Below are 22,606 nucleotides of genomic sequence, written 5' to 3' on the forward strand. Positions count from 1 at the left end.
CTTTCTATCAAGTAGTAGAAGGTTAAAGAAACATCTCTTTGTGTAAAACTGAGTGAGAAAGACACAAACACAAACCACAAGCTGACCTCTGCACAGATATAGACCACACACACACAATCATTTATCTCTGTGTTGTAGTTCACACAGGACTTAAAGTCATAAATCATATATTAGTCTTATATTATTATATTCATTATAAAGTCTATCCATCTCTTCTTAAGAGAGGACCGTCAGTATCTACATACTGTCTCTCACACAAACCCACAGCCAAACATTTCTACTTACAGTCTGCTGATAGAAAATCTTTGTTGTGCCTGCAACTCTCCATTTCTCACACTTTCTGAGAAAATTACAGGAAGTGCAAAGGGAAGTGAAGTGTTGAGCTGCAAGCTGTCACGTTGCATTGTCGCCTGCCTCATCTTGAAATATGAGCAATATTGTAAGGGCTACATAAACTCTACCAAAAGGCTAGTCTGATGGGCAGAAACAGGCTGTGAGTATATGTATTTGTTTGAAACTAAAGAAGGAAGCAGTTACCACGAGCCACAAGTCATGCCTTTATCAGCATGAAGGAGTGTGTGTGTGTGTATGTATATGTGTATGTGTGATCCTATGGTGCAACCATGGTAAGAGCAGCACTGACTAAACTTCTCATCCTCGTGATCCTCATCTTCATCGTATGCCTCCCAGACTTCTTTACATTTAACAGAGGTGGGTCATCCAAATAGTTTCAGATAGAGGTTTTCTCCACTCTGTCTATCATGTGTGTAGTACGTGTGAGACTATATTCTTGTGTGTGTGTGTGTGTGTGTGTGAATGTCTGGTTCAGAGCCTTTTGAAGCATTACAAAGAAAAAACTTCTTGCTTTGGCTCAGTCCTCAAAGACGTTTTGTTGAAACTTTACATTCGAGAACTTGAAGTAAACTTTTTGTTGAGTCACTTTGTCTTGTTTCTTCCTCATCATGTAGACTCACTTTGACTCGACCTCTGTCTTTCTTTCTGAGCTGAATATCAATGCCAAATATAGCTTTGTACAACAGTGACTGACAGCTGCATTGAAAATGTTTCCGTATTATGTTGCCTTGAAAAGCTCGCTTTTTGAGAGGAACTTGCTTTTGTACTCATACTCGTGTTTGCATTCAATGGTTTCGTTTCATCTGTTTCTCTCCTCTTCTCTATGACTTTCCTTGTTTCTCTTTGTCTGTCAGAGATAAACTCGAGGCAGCAGCTTCCATTTTGAGATCCTGCTCTGATATTTGACTTGAGGGCATTTTGATCTGCTCCTTCTGAATTTTCTGTTCTCCATCTCCTTTCAGTATCAAAAGTTAAATTCTTCTGTCTGCCCTACCGAACCTGCGAACGAGAGAATCAGGTGGGGAAGGCGGAGAAAGATGAGATCGGAGATGCTGAGGTTAGAAGAAAAGATATGTGTGACCCCTCTCAGACTCCAGGAGATGAAAAATGGGAGCAGGTCTGCACACAAAAGAATCAAACCAACACAACAGATCTTGCGTCAGACTCCAGGAGAGGTGGTGAAGACCCACAGATGAGCTGGTTCATGTGCGAGACAGACACGGACATAGCAGAATTACAAAGCAACATGTCATCTTCAGGTGTTGCACAAAGTTTTAAAGATAAGCTTTTGTAGTTTTTACCCATGCTAGCAGTGTAGCTCAATGTATGGCAATGCCAGTCTGTTGGTCAGTCGACTACTTTTGCCCATCTGGAAATATCTCAGGATGAATTGTAAAAAATGTGGTTATCCACTGACTTTTCATCTAGTACTCCATCATCAGGTCAAATTTTTTATTTGTCTTTTATTATTTATGCCCACCTGCAAAACTAATAACATTCCCCTCAGCCTGAGCTGTACTTACTGTTTAGTACCATTTAGCATATGTTAGCATGCTAACATACGGACCTAAGTTGGTGAACATGGTCAACATTATAACTGCTTTAAATCAGCTTTTTAAGTCCAACTGAAATTAAACTTTTATGTCTACTACAGCATAAATATCTGCATTGTAAATCACTTGTTCTCCTTCGAGAAAAAAAATCAGTAACCAAAAGGGAATAATTTATATTTTAAATTCTTTGCCTCATAGTTTTACATTACTTCGATTAAATACTGTTAAATACTTACGTAGCTGGAGACCTTATTTTGATACAGCAAATCAAATCTTGAATAAAGAATAATGGTATTCGATCATCGGCAGAGCAGACGGTCACACTGAGCCTGATAGCATCCTGCTACATGATACAAGAGCCACAGACCCACATTAGCTTTCATGCTAAAGTCTCCTTCTTATCCAACTCACAGACATGAACACATGTCCTTCAATTTAGCGTCCAAACAAACATTCACTGGGGAAAAGTGCACCACTAACATCAGTTAGCAGGCTAGGTAGCCAATTAGCCGCTCAGCTGCAGCACATTAAAGAGTAAACATACCTGAAAATGTCACTTTTGTCCTATTAGATGCTGGTTTGGTCGTTGCTCTTCAAAATCCGTTAGTGACACACTGACTTGTAACTACAGCAGTTTGTTTACTTTGTCTCCGCTCTGTGCAGTGCAGCACCGATAGTTTTTTTCTTCATTCTGATAATACAAAACTATTAACAATACATTTAAAAAGACATGTTCACATTATTTTTGACTGCAAAGAGGGATGATTAAATGTGATTTCACTTTAACATTGTCACAGTGAGCGTTTTAGAGCTGCTAGCATGGTGTTAGAGTCTTGGACTTGTTCAAGTAATTTAAGGCATCTATATCCCATCTAACTATCCATTGATCCATCCATCTATCCACAGCGCTAACCGTTCATCTTGAGATATCAGTGGAGCTTCAGCTTGAAGATGCAGAGTCCCTTTATCTCACCTTGTATGGACGCAATAATCACAGCTCCCTACACCTCCACCCACCTGAGGAGGAGGAGGAGGAGGAGGAGGAAAAGAAGAAGAAAGATGATGAAGGGCAGAGGGAGGTGTTCTACTGCTGTCTCCCCGTCCCGCCCACCTCGGAGCCAGCCAATCACAGCCGCTGTCTCCTTTGGCTCGCCAATCAAACAGCTTTGAATGCAACAGCAAAAGAAAAGCTACCATGGAAACCGACACAGAAAGGTTGGTGTCAGGATGAGAGAGTGGCTCTTTGTTCCAAGTGTGGTCAGTATGTCTTCAATTTAAGATTAGAGAGGAGAGGGGAGGAGAGGAGAGGAGAGGAGAGGAGAGGAGAGGAGAGGAGAGAGGAGACAATAAAACAGCAGGAAATTGCCAAATCAGTTTTCATTTTGGATGAAACTGATCCAATTTCAGTCAAACGCGGCCTCTACCTCCATCCACAATTGAGTCATTTTTTTCAATAGAAAGAATTTCACTCAATTCTTCTTCTTAACTCCAATCTTCGTGATGTTTCTCTCTCCCTCTCCCTTCTGGTTGGTCAATCAGACTCACAGAGAGTTACAGTACATCTCAATTCACTATTTCTCAAAGGCTGTATTGATTTTGGCTTGGTGTCTTTCTGTTTGGCACTCCCACACTCCCCCATAACTCATAAGTCATATTTTCCAGTGTGCAATGTTAAAAGCTGGATATCTATCTCACTTGAAAAATTTTCCCCCATTTCCAAATGCACTTTCCATATTCTTCCTTTCCTTTTCATTTTATTTCTAGTCTTATTTGTCACCGTATTTCTACCTCCTACTGTGATTTCACCTTTCTCCTAATTTGTGTCTCTAGCATATCTTTCTAATTATGTATTTATTTATTTTGCTCCTCTCTCTTGCTCACCAATTGCATCCCAGTCTCTGTATTTATTCTTTTTAGAGCACATAGCACCAGCTAGGCTCCTTTTTAGACTTTATTAAGCTTTTAAAATATCATGATGGAAACACACGTTTAGAGTTGTAACGATACGTTGACTAATTGGTTGATCAAATGAAAATTTGTATAAAATTGTTATCAAGTAAAAATGCCTTAGAAAAAAATGCTGGTTTCAGCTTCCCTAATGTAAGGATTCCCTCCTCTTCTCTGTTATATGATATTGTAAATTTAATGTGTTTGGGTTTGGGCAAACAGAAACAATATGAAGATGCCACCTTGATCTGGAAAATTCTGATAGGCATTTTTGTTTTTACCGTGTTCTGATTTTAGCTGGCAGATTATTTGATAATAAAAGATAATAGTTGTTACACTCCTAGACGTTTTCCTGTTTCCAAAATCTGTCTAATGTTTTAAATCCCTGTCTCTTGTCCAGATGAGTGGCGGTGTATGGTCAGGGTGCTCTGGCTGGTTCTACTCTGTGTGCTGCTGCTGACTATAGTCACACTTGTGCTCAGACAAATTGACTGGAAGAGTTGCTGCCGCAGTAAGACACACACACACACGCACACACACATTGTCCACTTGTCTAGTTTGATTCCCTTGGAGTGATTTTAAAATGTGTGCTTTCTGTCAGAAAAACCGAAGGTGCGCCCTCTTGGTTACGACCTCACTGGCCCGCAGTCAAATGGTAAATTTAAACTTGTGTCCTCTGAATTAATGTGTGCTCTGACTTTTCTACTCTACTTCACATTTCCCATTATTTCCCTCTCTAACAGTATTATAAACCCAGATACACACTTCTCTATCTCACTTCTCTCTCTCAGTCCCAGTTGTCAAAAGTTCATTTTCTAGTTAACATGAAATTTTGTAATATTCAATCAAACTATTCTATCAACTATTCATATGTCTCTCAAGGGGCAATTTGAAGCAAGCAAGTTTGCAAAAACAAGCACAAAAACAGTCCATTCAAACACATAGAAAACAATTTTAAAATACAAGATATAATAATGTAAGAAAAGTGTTGAAATATACAAGGTTTAATAGCAGTGCTTGCCAACAATATCCAACAGCACAAAGGCACATTATGTCAAAAAGTGCAAAAAGTAAAAGTGCATTTATTGCTGTAATCAATACACAAGATCTATCTATACATAAACTGTTCATAAGTGTTTTTGCATCTGGAATAAAACCAAACTTTCTTCTTTTTGCAGCTCTGTCTCTTACAGAATAATCAGATAAATAGCATTTCACAAGCTTATCTCAGAGTTACAACATCTTTTGTCCAAATTGTGTCAGACTTTATTTCCAGGTAAAGCAATACCCCATTTGTTGGAAATGAGTACTAATCACAATGTCTGATATGCTGTTTCTGCTGTATATCTTTTAACTAGATGAAGAAATTTACACAGAAATCATCGCTCTTAAAGGTAACTGGTAAATGGCACAACACTACGCTCTTAACTCAAGCTCTACATCCTAATTTAATCATATTGTATGTATTATTTATATTTTAATGACCTGTTATTGTTCAATGACAGTTTGAAATAAAATGGTTTGATTAAAAAGTTGTTTCAAACCATGACAACTTTTTTTTTTCTTTTTTTTGAATGGACAGGACTATCACCCATTCAAGAGGTAGACAGTCAAGGTAGGAACACAGACACTTCAACACATTCAGAGAAATGAATCAGATCACAAGCATATAACTCCTGTGACTTTGTGTTTATTAATAGACTTCATGTACATTTTGCAGATGAACTAGAAACTCTGCTGGATGGAAACGCCGACCACTGTTTTACTGGTAAACCAACATTTATTGGAACAATCATAAGCTGAATTTATCCTCTAGCTGTCACTATAAAACTATGGGCTACTTCAATATATAATGTTGTGTTTCTCTAAATGTATTTCTATTGAGGATCTTAATGAAAATACTTTCCAAACTCATATCCTTTTATACTGTACCAGTGTTAAAGGATGGGTTCACAATTTTTCAAGTCTAACTGTCAGGTGTCTGTATGAACACAGAAAGAGGTTTTCCTCACTGTAATCATTGCTCCTGTTCATACTGGCTGTTAAAAGATTCCCTTCAAATGTGCCTTCAATGTAAAGGATGGGGGCCAAAATCCACAGTGTGTCCACAGTCATTTTCTGCGAAAACGCATTTAAAAGTTTCTCTGAAACTTATATTAGTCTTCAGATGTATGAGTCAGTCAAATCAAGTGGATATCTGCCACATTTACTGTTTTTGTAGCATCACATTCCCTCCTTGTGTTTCCTCAGACAGTGTTTCCCTGTTGAGCTGTGGTGGAAGTACAAAAAGAGGGACTTTGGCACTAAAAAGACTATAACATTGAAAGATATCTACTTGATTTGACCTATCTAGATGACTGAAGCTTCATATTAGCTTCAGATAAACTTTTAAATACATTTTTGCACAGAAGGAGGACTGTGGATTTTGTCCTCCATCACTTATATTGTAAGTGCATTATGAAGGGATTTTCTAATTGCCAGAATGAACAGGAGTAATAATTACAGCAAGAAACACCTGTTTCTATGTTCATTTGGGCACGTGACCGTTGTTTTAAGACAGATTTGAAAAATTGTGAACCCGTCCTTTAAATCTTTAGTCTGAACATATGTACAGTACTGTGCAAAAGTTTTAGGCACCCTAGATTTTTCGATTCTTATCCATTATGCAATATGTATGCATATGATTGGTCCCAAATTTATTCATGACAAGACAGTTACCCCAAGCATACAGCTAAAGTCATAAAGAACTATTTTCAGCAACAAAAAGAATGATGAGTCCTGCAACAGATGGTATGGTATGACCCCCACAGAGCCCTGATCTCAACATCATGGAGTCAATCTGGGATTAAATGAAGAAGTACCTGAGATGGCTTAAATAATAAATCCACAGAAGAACATTCTTTCTCCAGGATGGTTACAACAACCTACCTGCAAGTTACCATGAAAAACTGTGTTAAAGTGTACCAAGGAGAACTGCTGCTGTTTTAAAGTAAGCATTCTCACTTTACTTTTAGTGCCTAAAACTTTTGCACAGTGCTATATTTTAAGATAATCAGCACCAAAAACAGTATAGAATTTACTTAAAGCAAAAGTTTAATATTAAGAGATTTTTTAAAAATATTAAGCTCACTAACTAGCCAACATGTTATATCTCATTCGTACAAAACCTGTGTGTAAAAACGACAATCCGCCATTTTCTGGAGGCGTTATTATGTGCAGAACTGTGCAGTTGCCAGGCAACCACTGCACCTGGCCAAGAAATAGTCCAGGCACAAACCCATAAAAAGGATTTTTATTACACTTTGCTCCTTGTACTGATAAAACAAACATGAGCTTTAGAGGTACTAGTAGGCAAATTTTAACTTTGGACAAAGCCAGGCAGGCTGTTACTTCTGTTTCCTTCCTTTGTGCTAAGCTAAGCTAACCAGCTGCTAGCTATACTGTAGCCTTATACTTAGCAGATATAATGCTACATAAAGATAATATCAGTTTTCTCATCTAGCAAACCCTCCACCCATGAGCCAATACGTGTATTTCCCAAAGTATTGAAACTATTCCATTAACAGGCTATCAAATGGACTCTGATCCTTTCCACTGTCATCTCACAGTTCATTCTTCCATCCTTTTCTTTAGGAAATCTGCATCATCGCTACCATCCGTCCATCTCCTAGCAGGCCTGGTGACTTTATGCACACTGGAGAAAAATAAAGATGACTGCATCACCTTCCTGCCACCTTGACAGCGAAATCAAAAAACATCTGACACACATAAATATGGTTAAAACTTGTTTATTTGCAACATCTCATTCTCAAACTGTTTAGACAGTAGTCTTAATACATTAGTAAACTGTCCAAACCTAAATAAATTAATTGGCTTTCATTTCACGTTAAAAATCATTTTGTATTCAAGGCAGAAGCACGGCTGATAAACAGCCTTACCCCATCTGTCCGTAGCCGAAAGGAGCCAAAACATTTTGACAGGATTGACTAATATTTTCTTTGCTTAGCTTTCTTGCCCACATCAATGTACCTTTGAAAGGGGAGAATCTGAAGCAAAGAAGGCTAAGAGAGTACTTTATCATCCAGAGATATAAATAACTGTAGGCTGGAAGCTCAGAGCCAATTTAACAGTGGATATTCAAAAAACCAGTGGTGCCTCCAGATAATTTAAATTCCACAGGTGCTCAAGGAAAAGAGGAAAAACAATACGGAAAACATACACCTCTGGAGAGTAAGTAGTGTTTACATCTAGTTCCTTGTAAACAGTATTTCTTCAAGAGGGTAAGAAGAATTTTAAAACCACCTACATGTTTTGGCAGCACCTTCTTTGGGATGTACAAACAAAAAAACCCACAGAGAGACACGTTGTTGATTAATGAAACATAATTAGAGATTAATTCACTTACATTACATCTTCAATAGATCCATGTAGGACAACTAAATGTTTTCTAAGTTAAAGTGTAAAGGTTCATTCTTTCCTTTCAAATCAAACTGAATAAGAGTAAATATAAGGTAGTGTTGCTTCATATAATTTAACAAAAACAAAAACATAAAGTAAACATAAAGAAAAAGTAAACATAAAGTAAAACATGTAGCGTAATCATTAATACTGGCATATGGACTCTAACCAGATTAAAACATTTCAGTTGGTCATGTTGATCAAAATGTTGAAATACTAACAGACTAAAAGGAGTGCAAAGAAAGCTTGATATATATTAATGTAGAGTCCATTCAACACAATCAGTTGCTTTTTGATTTTGGTTCAGTTTTTGGAGACAATCGAAAATACATTTTTGTTTGTCAGACAGGATGAGTCACAGCTCTGAACACAGTTTGGTTCCTCAAAGCAATATATCAACTGCAAAACTGACAAAATAACATTCAGAGATACAACATGGAAGTGACACACACACAACCTGCATGTGGACCATTTCTACATGTACCTGTTTGTTAAATTGTTATCTTCAAGATTATATTATGTGTGTATATATATATATATATATATATATATATATATATGTAAAGAAAATATTCCGTCTGTAGCTATGGCACATAATGTAGTTATAAGCACTTAGTCTGGAATAATCTATTTTCTATACCTTTTCTGTACAACAACAGATACATTAAGACAAGCGGGTGAGCAGGTAGCACGTGTATGTGTGTGTATGTGTGTGTGTGTATGTTAGTGTTGTTGTGTCTCTGCTGCTGGTTCTGTGGCGGTTCGGCAGTGCTGGCTCTGGATGTGGGAAATCTGCAGGACGGGCAGCAGCAGCTGAAATGCATTCTGGATATAGTTGGTACTGTTGGAGCCCTGCAGACAAGAGACCTTCATTATGATCATCATCATTGTCATACCTTTTTTTTTTTTAAATAAATGTGAAAAAAGGTTATTTCTGATTTTACCATTTATTTATAATACTGGACATGTCTATTGTATAGAATAGAATAGAATAGAATAGAATAGAATACAGCTTTATTGTCCAGAATGCAAAACATATGTAAAATGTAATATACATACCAAATATGATGACAAAACACCATTAAAGTATAAAACACAGTAGTAAAGAATACAAATAAAATTGCTAAAACAAAGCATAAAAAAATAAATCATGAACTAAAATACAGTGGAGAAATATTTGTGACTCTGTTTTATTTAAAATGCTGATTGTACTTGGAATAAAGTGTGTTTTAAGTATGATCCCAGTGTTAAAAATACACTATTTTTTTCTTCATTTATAAACATTATTAACACATCTAATAGTCATCCACTGCCAGGACAGCTCTGTCATTATTTTCATTCATTTTAACTTGATTTAATCATAATTTGAGGAAAAAAAAAAATCTGTGTATCTCACCTCTAACAGCACGCTATCTACCAGCGGATTCAATTCCTCTGCTTTTCTTTGGCCCTGAGAGAGACACAGAGAGAGAGATGGGAAGCAGCAATGAGTAAGAATGTAAGATGAATCATAATTCTCAATGTCTCCATTGAGATTCAGTGGTTTGGTTGGAGAACATGAAACAACTACAAAGACAAACATTAAGACAAACCACATGAAAAGACCAAAACCAACAAAGAACTGATCCCACTAACAATGTTGCCTGTGAAGCCAAAGCCCATATTCAACATCCATTGTCTAAAACTATTAAAAACACATGAACAAGCCACACTGCTGCACAGGGTCACACGTTACTTCATTCCCATAAACATGTGCACTGTAGTTTATTTGGAGTCAGTCCTGTTGCTGGCAAATGATAAAATGAGCACAGAATGTGAATTAATCCACAGTTAAAAATAGTTCCCAACAAATGCACTATTTACACCTGTTTGAGGAAAGCTAAAGTGCCCCGGTGTTTTAGAAAATGAACCTTTTTTTAAAAATAGTGACAATGAAACAGCAATTACAGTGTCTTTAGCTTCTGTAGTGTGATGTGTTTCTGAGTGAAACGCAGCATGTGGGAAGGATATAACTACGAGAAGGATTTAAATCATATAGTTCAGATTTGTTTGGATTGCTTAGAGAATACAGAGCTGTAAAGGAATCAGGCAAGGGTTAAGTGAATAAATTAGAATGACGTTCATTGGAAATATAAAAGCAAAGTTTTTGACAACAAATAACTAAACATACCCCTCCTACAGTGATATTACTCTGCTAGCTGCGGCCTACAAGCAGTCAAGTGTGGTTTAATATGATGGGAGGGGTTAGTTAGTCGCCCAACATCACTTTTGATTAGATAAACGCATCAATACATCCCCAAATTCAAGTTGAATAATCAAAAATATTGTTACATTTTACAGGAATAGGAAAAAAGAGGGTATTTGATATGAAAACACTTAAAAACCTTTTTTTGACATATATCTGACTTACACGAAGAGATAACAGATACAGGATCAGAAGTTTAGTAACTAGAAATATGGCCTTGCAGTTGTTTGCCTCCACCAACCAATCAAGTTGCAATTTACATCCATGTCTGTCCAGACTCATATAATATTTGTAGTGAAGACTTAGAAGGAATTTAATAAAAGCTATTAAGTGTATTATCTATATATGTTCACATGTGTGGCCAATAATACTGATTCTGATAGAACACAAAGTTGTGGCCATGACAGTTGATGATGCTTCAGATATGGATGTTGCTGCAAAGAAGCTACAAATTCTAAAACGTGGATGTTTCACACACATCTTCAACCCGGCAGCACAGAAAATCTAAACAATCACCACAGTTTCAAGGTGGAGACCCAAGATCAGTGTCACCAGTTCAGCATCTGACCAAATGTGAAATATAGTTACAATCTCCCCTCCTGTTCCTGAGTTATGGCGTTGAATAATGGCCAGAAAAGTGTTTTTGCAGAATATCATGAGGTCACAATGAAGTTGACCTTTGACCTTTAGGATATAAAATGTCATCACTTCATCATTTTATTCTATTAGACATTTGTGTGAAACTTTGTCATAATTAGTGTATGAATTCTTGAGTTATGGCCAAAAAACGTGTTTTGTGAGGCCACAGTGACCTTGACCTTGACCTTTGCCATTAAAATTCTAATCAGTTCATCCTTGAGTCCAAGTGGACAGTTGTGCCAAATTTGAAGAAATCCCTCAAGGCATTCATGAGAGAATGGAATGGACAGACCACCCGAAAACATAATGCTTCCAGCCATGGCTCTTGCCACCGCGGAGACATAAAAATAACAATTCCACCGTCGTTCAAGTACATAACTATGGCTTGTTTTCAAATATGTATGTTTTCAGTAGTAACCAATTGGTGCAGTACTGAGAGCCACAGGCATGGTTAGGAAGTCGGGCAGTATTAAGACAGACGAACATACTGTTGGCTTTGGTATTTTAATGGAATTTGCTGACAAAAAGAAGAATAAAGCCCACACACACACACACACACACACACACACACGCAAACACACACACATGCACGCACACACACATCCCTGTCACCTACCCCGACAAGAAGCAGCGTATCAGAGAACTTTTTGGCCAAACACTCCACCTCTGTACACATGGAACATGTCAACCTGGAATGAAAATGTCAATTTTAGCAAACCACGCTCCTCTCACATGTAGTGATTACTCTCTCTTTCTCTCTCTCTCTCTGTCACACACACACACACACACACCTGGTGAGGATGTGTGCCTGGTCTCTGGCTGGTTTCTCCAGCTCCTGGCCATGGAGGATGAGTTCTGCCACCTTGTGGAGCTGCTCGATACTGCGAGCCGTCACTTCTGCCAGACTCCCCACTGATGACATGTAGACAGCCTGGAGAGAGAGAGAACACACGCGCGCACACACACACGCACACACACACACACACACACACACAGACAAGTGGTGACAGCAGGAGCAGAGGGAGGTTAAATTGAAAAATTAAAGAAAAAGTCTCTGCTGTTGCTGATTTGAGTTATACAACGTGGTTGAGTCGACCTCACCTCTGCAGATCTGGGGTCGTTCTCTTTCTCCTTCTCTTCCTCCTTCTCTTCCTCCTTCTCTTCCTCCTCTTCTCCCTTCTTCTCCTCCCCCTGCTCCTCTCCATCTCCCTTCGTCTCCTCCTTTTCGTTCTCTCCAGGCGAGGCCTCTCCCCCTGGCTGGTCCTTCGTTTCCCTGCCAACTGTCTCCGTAGTGACAGGCTGTTCCACCTCGCTCACCCAATCATGGGCCCTCATCCGAGCCTGGAGATGCATAATTACCACCCATCAGCCCCACACGGTGAGAGATCACCATCCTGATGTATGCTAATTTGATGCATATACACGATTATATGCTAATGTAGGTCCTATATGTGTGAATTTGATTATGCAGTAGGACTTCAAAGGTGATAACTTTTATATAACTTCCAGGGCTGCAGCGGGAGGGAGTGGATGCTGACACAGAGTTCAACGGTGTGTGTGTGTGTGTGTGTATGTGTGTGTGAGTTTCTGTAACTGTTTGTACCAAATTTCCTAACAAGGGCAGAAGGCTGAGAAAAGTTCTTCACACTGAGAACATTTTGCAAGTTAAGGTTAGATTTAGAATTAAGTTTAGTGTGAGAGTTAAAGGAAATTTATACGCTCTAACAGGCTTTCAATGTTTGTCTGGAATGATCAGTGTTTACCAGCAGTAACTTTATAATCAAAGGTTGTAATTCACTTAGATTGAAAGTTAATTCTTGTTTTTGGAAACAGCAGATGACAGTTAGTGAGTGGACCTTGTGGCGAGATTATTTTTTCAACTGCTGTTTCCATGTTTGCGAATGAACCTGCAGTCTCTTACAATGATGTTTCCCAACTTTTTTGGCCTCTGAGCCCTTAAAAAGAAGTGATGTCTGCTCATATGTCTACCAGTCATGACTATTTTCTCCCTGGTAAGGAAGTACGATCATCACAAGAAGAAAAAGCAAAGATTAGAAGAAAATCTGAAAAAATATAAAATATATTTTTCCTGTTTTCCTCTTTTTGTAATCATCTACCTCTCAGTTTTATCTTGGGACACCTTGAGAGGGTCCAGACTCTCAGGTTGGGAACTGCTGTCTTTCAACACAGACAAGAAGTCCTTGAAGCACTAAAAATAGGATTGTTGAAAATCTACAATTCCATGACAACTTTACCGAGTTAAGAAAATGTTAAACAGAATGTGCCTTCTGGCTGTGCTGCACTGTGATCTGTTGAGGCTGCTGCTGCTGCTGCTGAAGAAACTGCATCTCTGCCTTCTCTACTTTGCAGATTTCCTGCCATGTTTTGTACGTTTTAGGGTAAGAATTATGTTGTTTGGGGTTTGGATTAAAGTTTGTGGAATGGGCTATTGTGAGGAAATTAATGAAGTCAGTTTTTAAACAATAAATCAATTAACTGACAACAATTTTGATAGGTGATTATTCGTTTCAGTCATTTATTATGCAAAACTGAAGAAACATTTTCTGGTTTCATCTTCTTAAATATGAGGCTATGCTGCCTTTCTCTTTTTTTGTATCACAGTAAATTGAAGGTCTTTGGGTTTTGAGCTGTTAAAGTTCAGAGAACACAATCCATTTTAAGATGACATCATGGGCTTCAGGGAATTGTGATGGACATTTTTGCTGATTTTATACACTAAACGATACACACTTCATTGAAAAAATGATTGATTTGGAATTATTCATTGAATTATTGAGATTAAGATCAGATAAGACATATTTATTGTCATTATATTTGCTCATAACTAGGTATGGCATCGCGCTCAAAGCAGCAACATTAATCGCTAATGAAAATAATTTGAGCATGAAAGCTCATTTTGACCTTGGAAATAGTATTTTGACAAAAAAAAAATCATGAGGTGTGGTTGAAAGCTTTAGAAAAAGCTACCTCAAGTTTTTTGTCAAAAATAATCATTAGTTGACACCCTGATGTCAATGACTGTTCTCAAAATGTGTGTAAAACCAACCACTGTGTGTTTCCATGTGTGCGCGCGCTGAGCTGGCGCGCGTGTGTGTGTGTGTGTGTGTGTGTGTGTATGTGTGAGTGTGTGTGTGTCTGTGTGAGTGTGTTTGTGAGTCACCTTGTTGAGTTTGTCTGGTGTGGCAGCAACATGAAGCTCAAACAGCAGCTCGGTGAGAACACTCATAAACTCTTCGCCGTCAGCCGCTAACAGAAATAAACACACACACACGCACACACACACACACACACACACGTCATGTTAGTATACTTCTATTTACACAGCATATGTTAAAGCCATAGATGCTGTAGATGTAAAATGAGAGCAGATTTCTACCACATGTCAGTGATGGTTTGGTTTCCCCCATGCTGAGATCATAATGATAATATTCTTGTTTGCCTTCAGCTAAAAGCACAGCAGAGATTTGGTGCAATTTCAGATTCTTGTTTTCGTGCCAAATTAATTAACGTCAGTATCTAAATTACAATTAGAGATTTAAGTGTTCAGCACACATGCAGATTTTAATGAGAAGTCTGGATCTAATAGATTGTTTCTGTTGGTTCTGTTTTGAATCTGTGATGTGATGTGAATGTGTCGGCGGTCCCTGAACACCAGCACTGGATCAGGCACCGTGTTAAATCCTCCAGGTAAGGGGACACCAGACTGCTTTGAACTCTTGACTGCTTTGACACTGCCTGAAGGCGCCTGTCACATCGTATAAGTTTAGGCTTAATTTTTAAAATGTAATGTGACAAATGGCTGGTGAGATGCGACAAAACCAAAACTTGAAATGACACGGCACCACCTCAACACTGAATTTCACTTTGATAGAACATTTTCCTCTTCTTTTGTGCCAACAATACAGGGGATCAGGAAGAGATGCCCTGCAACACTTTTTGCCCCTAAGGATCCAAGAATTCAGGGCTTTCGCAAGAAGAAAAAATAATTTGTGTTTCTACATGTACAAACTGAAAATTTTATTTGAGACAAGGTCGTCATTTTTGTGAGAAACAGGATTTTCTAACTTTTTCCCAACATAAGGAAAATGTTTAGAGACATTGTGTCAGCACTCATCTTTCCTGCTATAGTGTCTCAAAAACCGTACGGCTGCAGGTCTGCTGCTTTGCTCCTGACCCTGATTTCCTTGACCCCTCTGTTGTCAATAATTCAGCTATTTTCTCAATTAATCGACAAGTTGTTCGGTCTATAAAACGTCAGAAAATGTGAAAAACATCGATCACTGTTTCTCAAAGCCAAAGATGCAACCTAAAATATCTTGTTTTGTCTCGATCAACAGTCCACAACCCAAAGATATTATTAAATATTCACATTTAAGAAGAAGAGAATTTGGTGTACCAAGACATACCGGACTAAAAAACTAGAAAAATGTAACCAAAATGAAATATCAGTTCTGATCCAGGTGCCTGTGATCCTACATCAGGACTTGTGTCCCCTCTGCCAGAGTTCAAGCAGAAACTGGGGATAAACTGGGGCCAACTGATCCTGGGCCAGTGCTCAGGGACTGGTTGGTCTGGGAGACTCACACAGGGGGGTAGAACAGTGTAATTGGGAACTTAGATCACCGTTATCCTTCGTCTGTCCTCCTTTCCCTTCTTCCTCTCCGTCTCCTTCCTCCGCTTCCTCGCGCTTGATGAAGATGTCCTTGATAAAAATCAGCTCCTTCTTCACCTCGTCCTGCTCTTCTTCCACCAGGGAGGAGAGGAAGGCTTGGACCTGAGAGCAGCGCACCATTTTATCCACACTATTTTAAAAACAGACTGTAATTCACATTTCTTCATACTAAGTGGCTGCATGTGTCTTACCTTCGCCTCACTCTCATTGGACAGGATCTCCAGGGCCTCAAGGTGTGACAAGCCCTGGTAGTCGTCAAACAGAATACCGTAGTGAGCTGTGGGCGCGCTGATCGGCAGGTTGCTCAGACGTGCTCGCTCCTTCTCCTTGGCTTCCTTCAACATCTGAAAAATCCCAAAGGATCATTAATACAACAGCTGTCATTTAAGATAAATTACAGAATGTAGATTTCCACTGAAAAGCACCAAATTATTCCATTCACGCAGACACACAATACACAAGTTTTACATTATTTATCGGATAGGAGGAGACGTTTTGATTTTCTGTGAGTGCTCTGCACTGTATGTGTGGGTGAGCTGTGTGTGTCAGCGTGCCTGACTCAGCGAGACAGTCTTCTGCATCAGGGTCTTGGTCTTTTTGAAACCCGGGTCACTCTCAGCGAGAACAGTCATGGTCTTCTTTCCAATGAACTCCAAGGCGTCCAGACCACCACTGATCACTGACTTACCCTGAGAGAGACAGAGAGAGACAGACGGAGAAGGTGAGACAGAAAAAAAAAAAACAGAATTACTATGCAGTAAGACCCACTTTAAATAAATTGAAACATTAGGAATGATAAAATAAACATACTAAAGGTAAGCAAAATGATAAGATATTAAGTACATTTTTTGACTTAGAAAGTGGAATTTTTATTCAGAAAAGATATTTGTGGCAAAATTATGAGGAACTCAAAACCTCAACTTACTAAGGCTGTGTCTGAAATCGCTCCCTGTTAACTATATAGTGCACAATATTTACTGTCCACTATTTTACTTGAGAGTCCAAATTTTGAGTGTGAATTTAATGCACTATATAATGCCCTCAAAATGTCCACAATGGAATGAAAAATGTAGCGTTTCTGCAACAATAACAATCCCAAAATACAATGTGTTATATTTTTGGATGCAATGGATGATGAAGTATTTGAAATCTTAATTCACTGCTCACTGTACAGTAAACTACTGAGTGCATATTACGACACAAAAAGAAACAGGTATGATTAAATTATTCAGGGACAATAAAAATAATAGGACATTAAGTCAAAATTTTGACTTACTTTCTCATAATTTTTTAATTACCGAAGTAACTTATTCTGACACCAGCAGTGGGGTGTACTGTTGTACAGCTACTGGCACAACTCCATAGCAGTTTAAAGGACCAGTGTTTAGGATTTAGTGGCATCTAGTGGTAAGGTTGCAGATTACAACCAACTGAATACCCCTCAACTCACCCTCCTCTTCCAAGGATGTAGGAGAACCTAGGGTGGCCGTGAAACTCGCAAAAAACGTTAAAGGCCTTCTCTAGAGTCAGTGTTTGGTTTGTCTGTTCTGGCCTACTGTAAAAACATGGCGGTGCAACATGGCGGGCTCCATAGAAGAGGACATGCTCCCTGTGTAGATATAAAGGGCTCATTCTAAGGTAACAAAAACACAACAATTCTTATTTTCAGGCGATTATACACTAATTAAAACATACTTATGAATAATATATTCCATTTCTGCCAAGTCTGTTGGTTGGAGAGTCTAATGGTTGCTAGTAGCAACCACTATGGTACAGCTCCACAGCTGTTTTTACAATGTAATTGGCATTACATGCAGAAAGCAGTGTACTTGCCATGGACACTGCTTTTTGTGTTTCACTGTGGAATTATATACAATGAATGAACTGAGTGACGCAAATATAAATACAATAAATCAGCACTATATAGTAAATATGGAGGGATTTTAGACACGGGTTGATCTTTACTCAGATTTATTACCAAGTAAATATTGACAGGCATCTTTTATATAACTGCCCAAATACCCGTGTTAGAGCATTTAACTATAGGTACTCTTTAAATTGTAGCTGATCCTGATTTTTGATTTGTTAATTTCATTTTTCAGCAATGTGTTTACTTCTAACAAAGCTAGCCATTAGCTGCAATCAAGTAACTATTCATTTGTTAGCTTAATTTTTTACTATTTATGCTTGTGGACTTTATGTCCGTATATGTTACGAGATGAAATAGTGTGTTGTTCTATGGGGGGCTTTATATTGATCTTATAGTGGTGACTTTGTTTCTTCCTGCCATGAGGTACAATGTAACTAACATGACAGTCTAATCCCTTGCGAATCCAGTTTTCTTGTCACTGTACTGACTCATTCCTACAATATCTTTGGTCTAACTCTTTTTCATGGTATCTCATATACTTCATTTACTTGGTTTGTTACACAGTTGCTTCCAGTAAAAACTTCAAAGGCCGACTGCTGTCTTCAACCTTTATTGGAATTATGTATAGCTCACTGCATGGCTGTGAACTCGCACCATGGACTGACTGATGTGTAATGAGGGTAGAGGAAGGCCAATTAGTAAGTCAGACATATGTACCACAAATGCCAATATCTCAAAACAAGATTTTTTTAAAAAAATGTCTTGAAATAAGCAGGTGTGTATTGGAAATCACTGAATTTATCTCCACTGGCAGGTCTTTGTTCTATGATTTTTTAGCTTTATGAGGTGTGTTTGTGTGTGTGTGTTCGCTCACTGTGTTCTGCACAGCGTTGGTGATCGTAGAGAAGACGCCCCTGTTAGAAGCTGCAGCACTCGCAGAGGAAGACTCCCCGGAACCGGACAGGTCAGCCTCTCCACTTTCCCCTCCTCCCTCTCTCTTCACCTCTGATCCCTCCTCTTCCTCTTCTTCTCTCGCCTCCTCTCCTACTGAGGTCTTGTGGAGACGCAGAGCCTCTCCTGCCTTCACCTTAACGGAGGTCAGACTCTGACCTGTCCGCACAGACACACACACAAAGGTTAATACTCACAGGGATGAAGAGAAGAGCATGTGTACAGAGGCAAAAGAAGAAGAAAATGGATGGATGAAAGAAAACAAGAACAAGAGACGTACCCACAGTGGAGGTGGCGCTGGTCAGAAGAGATTTTCCCCATGAACTCCAACCTCCCCAGCCTTTTTCTTTCTCCTGAGCAGACCTCTACACACACAAACACATGCACACCTACATTAAAGTATTAGTTAAAAAGACATTATTTGTGTAGGAATAATTTATAGAGCTACAGGGAAATGCTGCACTAGACAAAGTTATCACTCATAGTTAGTAGCCTCACAGGTTGAGGTCGATTAGGGCTGCAAATAACAATTATTTTCATTACAGATTAATCTGCCCTTTATTTGGTCAAGTAACTGATTAAGTGTTTGGTCTGTAAAATATCATAAAATAGTGACAAATTAAAATTCCCCAAAGTGACAGTCAAAAAACCAAAGATATAAACTCTTACTATCACATAAGACACAGAAAAGCAGCAAATCCACACAATTGAGAAGCTGGAATAGAACATTTTTGTTTATTTGATTGAAAAATAATATCAATAATTGACTGAAATAGTTGATTCATTTTTTAAAAACTTTTTTACTTAATAAATTGAGTCAGTTAAATCAAATTCAATTAAATAAAAGTCACAAGTGAATAGTAATTCAGCTCAGGTGAAAATGCACTAAAGGCTAGACCGATAAATCAGCCAAACTGATGTATGAGTAAGTATTAACTTATTGCAAATAAATTGATATCAATATATCAACTAATAGGACACAAAAATTTCAGTGCAGAAATGCCAAATATATGTTTAAGGTCATTTAGAAACAGTGACAAGTTTATTTTTCGACTGCAAACTGTCTGCTCAGAACACATCATGATCACAATTATTTAAAAAAAGATAAATGTTTTTTATGTGTTTATATAAAAAAGTGAATATACAGCGATATATAATTGTCTGATTTTTAAACTCTCAAATATCAATATCAGTATTGGTTATTGAATGCACTGCATGTCCAAACCTCCACATCCTCCTCTGCAGCTTCCGTGTCCGGCTCCAGGCTCACTGATTGGTCGCATTCAATCACCTGTCCCTCAGCGGCAGGCTCCATCAGACCCTCTGAAGTGTCCATTTTGGCGGCGTCCTCTGTGGTTGTCTCCTCAGTGGACTGTGGGAAACTCTCAGGGATCAGAGGAGGCTGTAGAGGGGCTGAGGGCGGTTCGAGGACCTCTAGGACATCCTGACAGGAGTCGGGGTCAGTGTGGGTGGGTTGGGCGGGTGGAGGGTTGGTGTCTACAGAAGGGTCTGCATCAGAGGGGGCAGCCTGGGACATGGTGATCTGGAGGTGGAGAGCTCTGTAATATTAGTGGTTTTAGTTGAGCAAGAGCTGATCTCTGATTTTTATACATCTCTTTACCTTGAAACAGAAATATTGTTTACATAAATCCTAGTTTACTAGGTACAAATAAATGTTTTACATCTGGAAATGTTTACTGATTGTGGTTGATCTATGATGATTTGTCTCACAACAGAGTTTTAATGTGTGAAACTCTCAAGGCACTATACATTTACACAGTGAGTGTTTCATAAGAGTGAAAAGACTAGCTTATAAGACTTGCTTAATTTTAAAAACTGCCCACACATAGTAACTGCAAAACACTACAGCACATGCTACATGATACTTCAGCCAACCCATGTCAGCACAAAGTTCAAACATGTATTACTTAACATATAAATCATTAAATCAATGCAACTTGTTTTTGAAAACATTTCACCATATTACCAAGGTGACAATGATAACTGCCAAACACTCATTTCCTTCTTTTACTGTCAAAATAATGTAATGTATTGAGGTTGTGTTACTGTAGTGTATATTTTGGTTTGATGTTTCATAATTTCCAGCAGTGTACTGTGTGTTGATGACTACTTACAAGTGAGTCAAACATCTAATGCTCGACATCTTAAATGAAAACACAAACTCTGTGGTAGATAAAGAACAGAAAAAGTTTGATTTACCATATTATAAAGTCAGCCTCTGCTACATTATTTATATTTACAGCAGTATAATGTATTCAGTGAACAAAAACAAAAGTTTTCTAAATGTCTTACATCATTTCTGTATTTCTGGCTGCTGTTTGTATTGTGACAGAGGAAATGACCATTGCATAGTCTGTTTTGATGGGAATTACAGGCTACTGTTTGAGAGCATTGTTGGATAATAATGCAACATTGCTAAAATTCAGTGAACACAATGTTGTGATGCTCTAAGAATTATGATGCAGACTTTTTAAGACCAAAATTAGGACTATAAAGTTTTGTACCCAATATGTGTATATTGAAACATTGTGAAAATTAAGCAAAAAGAAAGCAATCACTGTGATTTATCACATCTTATCCCTTCAAGGTGCAACATCTCCATCTAGTGCTGAACTGTTGTATCTGTGTGCACATGAGTACTGTCATCATTGTTTTCAACCATTACTAAGTTTGTTTAAGGCCGTTTCCTGTTCATAATGAACAACGTTATCTCTGACAAACTGTGTACACAAGATGGTAAATAAAACGGGTCTCAATCCCAATAAAAATCTGTTATTATACTGCCCGCAAAACAAGTTACAGACTATATAATGTGACAATATTTTCTTTTGATCCGGAGCACTGACAATAATCAATATTTTACACTTACCTCATTAATTCTCGAGACAATCTGTATTAGTAAAAACTTGTACAGTAACTTGTGACCCTTGAACTGTTAAAAAATCATTCATTTCATATTGATGTCATCTATATGAACCTTTTCTACGCATCTCAAAGCTTTCTCTGGATCTTTTAATACTATCAACACATTACTGTAGCATGACAACATACAAAACAATGTCAAGCACACAGCCAACAAAGACCATCTCTATTTCACAGCGAATATCACAATTAGGCTATTATTCGGAGGATTATGATCTTTATGACGATTAACACAAACGCATCTCCAACATTGCAGCAAATGAACTAAAACTTCTTCTTCTTCTCGCCTGTTTTGTTGCAGACGCATTTATTTCAGTTGTTGGAGTCAAAGGAAAATTAAAAAGCTCAAAGACAGTTTTGTTTCTGTGAAAGTGACAGTGCAGCTCACCCGTTTGGTGCCAGCCAGCGTCTCCTCTTCCGCCCCGCCACGTCGGCAGGCCGGTAGGTGACAACACCGAAGAGTAACAACCGACAAGATAATTCACTGCCGCTGGAACAGCTGCTAGACGGGGAGGTAAACTGTAAGCTAACACAACTTTACCCGCTGGTAAGCCAGTTTATACAGCAGCTAATTTAAGATATTACTCTACATAAACGGCAACAACAAGCACCCGGAAATTTTATTATTATTTACCACTAGTAGTATAGTAGTTTTCCAACTTGTGTTCTGTAACAACAGAAAATCATCTTTGACATAGTCTATCTATAACTTATCCTCAGTTTCAATCTCATGGCGGCTTAATTTAGATTATGAGCCATCGCTAAATATGTTTTCTACTTTTTAAGGACTTTCACAACCCGTTTTCTTTACCACTTAAACCACCATTTAGATAGTTTATGCGGTATGTTTGGCTAAATCTCGGTTCAGTCTGGACCAAGACGGATGTTGGAGGGAGGTAATCATGTCGCTTCGCCTGTATACGTATGTCTGCAATAGAAAGTACAGTTGATTT

At 38.3% G+C, this 22,606-nt stretch overlaps 2 protein-coding genes across 8 annotated transcripts; one reads left to right on the plus strand and one right to left on the minus strand.

The window, feature by feature from the left end:
* Nucleotides 1-7,569, plus strand: LOC121886952. Of its 5 annotated transcripts, none has more exons than XM_042397404.1 (9): nucleotides 1-711; nucleotides 1,317-1,613; nucleotides 2,814-3,122; nucleotides 4,255-4,365; nucleotides 4,456-4,509; nucleotides 5,213-5,248; nucleotides 5,437-5,469; nucleotides 5,575-5,622; nucleotides 7,488-7,569. In XM_042397404.1, the coding sequence occupies exons 1-9, from the start codon at nucleotides 624-626 to the stop codon at nucleotides 7,523-7,525; spliced, it is 1,014 nt and encodes a 337-aa protein (XP_042253338.1). In that variant the 5' UTR covers nucleotides 1-623; the 3' UTR covers nucleotides 7,526-7,569. The 5 variants fall into 5 exon arrangements, with proteins under 5 accessions (XP_042253338.1, XP_042253346.1, XP_042253355.1 ...); XM_042397412.1 differs by lacking the exon at nucleotides 7,488-7,569 and adding an exon at nucleotides 6,665-6,790; XM_042397421.1 differs by lacking the exons at nucleotides 5,213-5,248; nucleotides 5,437-5,469; nucleotides 5,575-5,622; nucleotides 7,488-7,569 and having other exon boundaries at nucleotides 1-493; nucleotides 691-711; nucleotides 4,456-4,939.
* Nucleotides 7,570-8,857: 1,288 nt separating this feature from the next.
* Nucleotides 8,858-22,085, minus strand: fam114a1 (family with sequence similarity 114 member A1). 3 transcript variants are annotated; one of them, XM_042397363.1, is made up of 13 exons: nucleotides 22,042-22,085; nucleotides 19,936-20,253; nucleotides 18,991-19,075; nucleotides 18,634-18,869; nucleotides 16,444-16,578; nucleotides 16,081-16,233; nucleotides 15,802-15,991; nucleotides 14,378-14,463; nucleotides 12,298-12,537; nucleotides 11,988-12,127; nucleotides 11,813-11,885; nucleotides 9,709-9,762; nucleotides 8,858-9,164 (listed from the first exon to the last, which is right to left on the minus strand). In XM_042397363.1, the coding sequence occupies exons 2-13, from the start codon at nucleotides 20,245-20,247 to the stop codon at nucleotides 9,036-9,038; spliced, it is 1,833 nt and encodes a 610-aa protein (XP_042253297.1). In that variant the 5' UTR covers nucleotides 20,248-20,253; nucleotides 22,042-22,085; the 3' UTR covers nucleotides 8,858-9,035. The 3 variants fall into 3 exon arrangements, with proteins under 3 accessions (XP_042253297.1, XP_042253314.1, XP_042253306.1); XM_042397380.1 differs by having other exon boundaries at nucleotides 19,936-20,269; nucleotides 22,042-22,058; XM_042397372.1 differs by having other exon boundaries at nucleotides 8,859-9,164; nucleotides 15,841-15,991; nucleotides 19,936-20,269; nucleotides 22,042-22,053.
* Nucleotides 22,086-22,606: the final 521 nt, after the last annotated feature.

The sequence above is a fragment of the Thunnus maccoyii genome, chromosome 2 (genome assembly GCF_910596095.1).
Source record: "Thunnus maccoyii chromosome 2, fThuMac1.1, whole genome shotgun sequence".
In the NCBI taxonomy this organism is placed as follows: Eukaryota; Metazoa; Chordata; class Actinopteri; order Scombriformes; family Scombridae; genus Thunnus; species Thunnus maccoyii.

Bases quoted from the DNA above. Each gene is read 5' to 3' on its own strand.
- fam114a1 (XM_042397363.1), bottom strand. From the start codon at position 20,247: ATGTCCCAGGCTGCCCCCTCTGATGCAGACCCTTCTGTAGACACCAAC. The intron at 15,992-16,080 runs GTAAGACACATG...CGCTGCTCTCAG, and splicing joins CCAATGAGAGTGAGGCGAAG to GTCCAAGCCTTCCTCTCCTC. The intron at 9,763-11,812 runs GTAGGTGACAGG...TGTCTCTCTCAG, and splicing joins ATACGCTGCTTCTTGTCGGG to GGCCAAAGAAAAGCAGAGGA.
- LOC121886952 (XM_042397394.1), top strand. From the start codon at position 624: ATGGTAAGAGCAGCACTGACTAAACTTCTCATCCTCGTGATCCTCATC. The intron at 3,123-4,254 runs GTTGGTGTCAGG...TCTCTTGTCCAG, and splicing joins ATGGAAACCGACACAGAAAG to ATGAGTGGCGGTGTATGGTC. The intron at 4,366-4,455 runs GTAAGACACACA...GCTTTCTGTCAG, and splicing joins CTGGAAGAGTTGCTGCCGCA to AAAAACCGAAGGTGCGCCCT.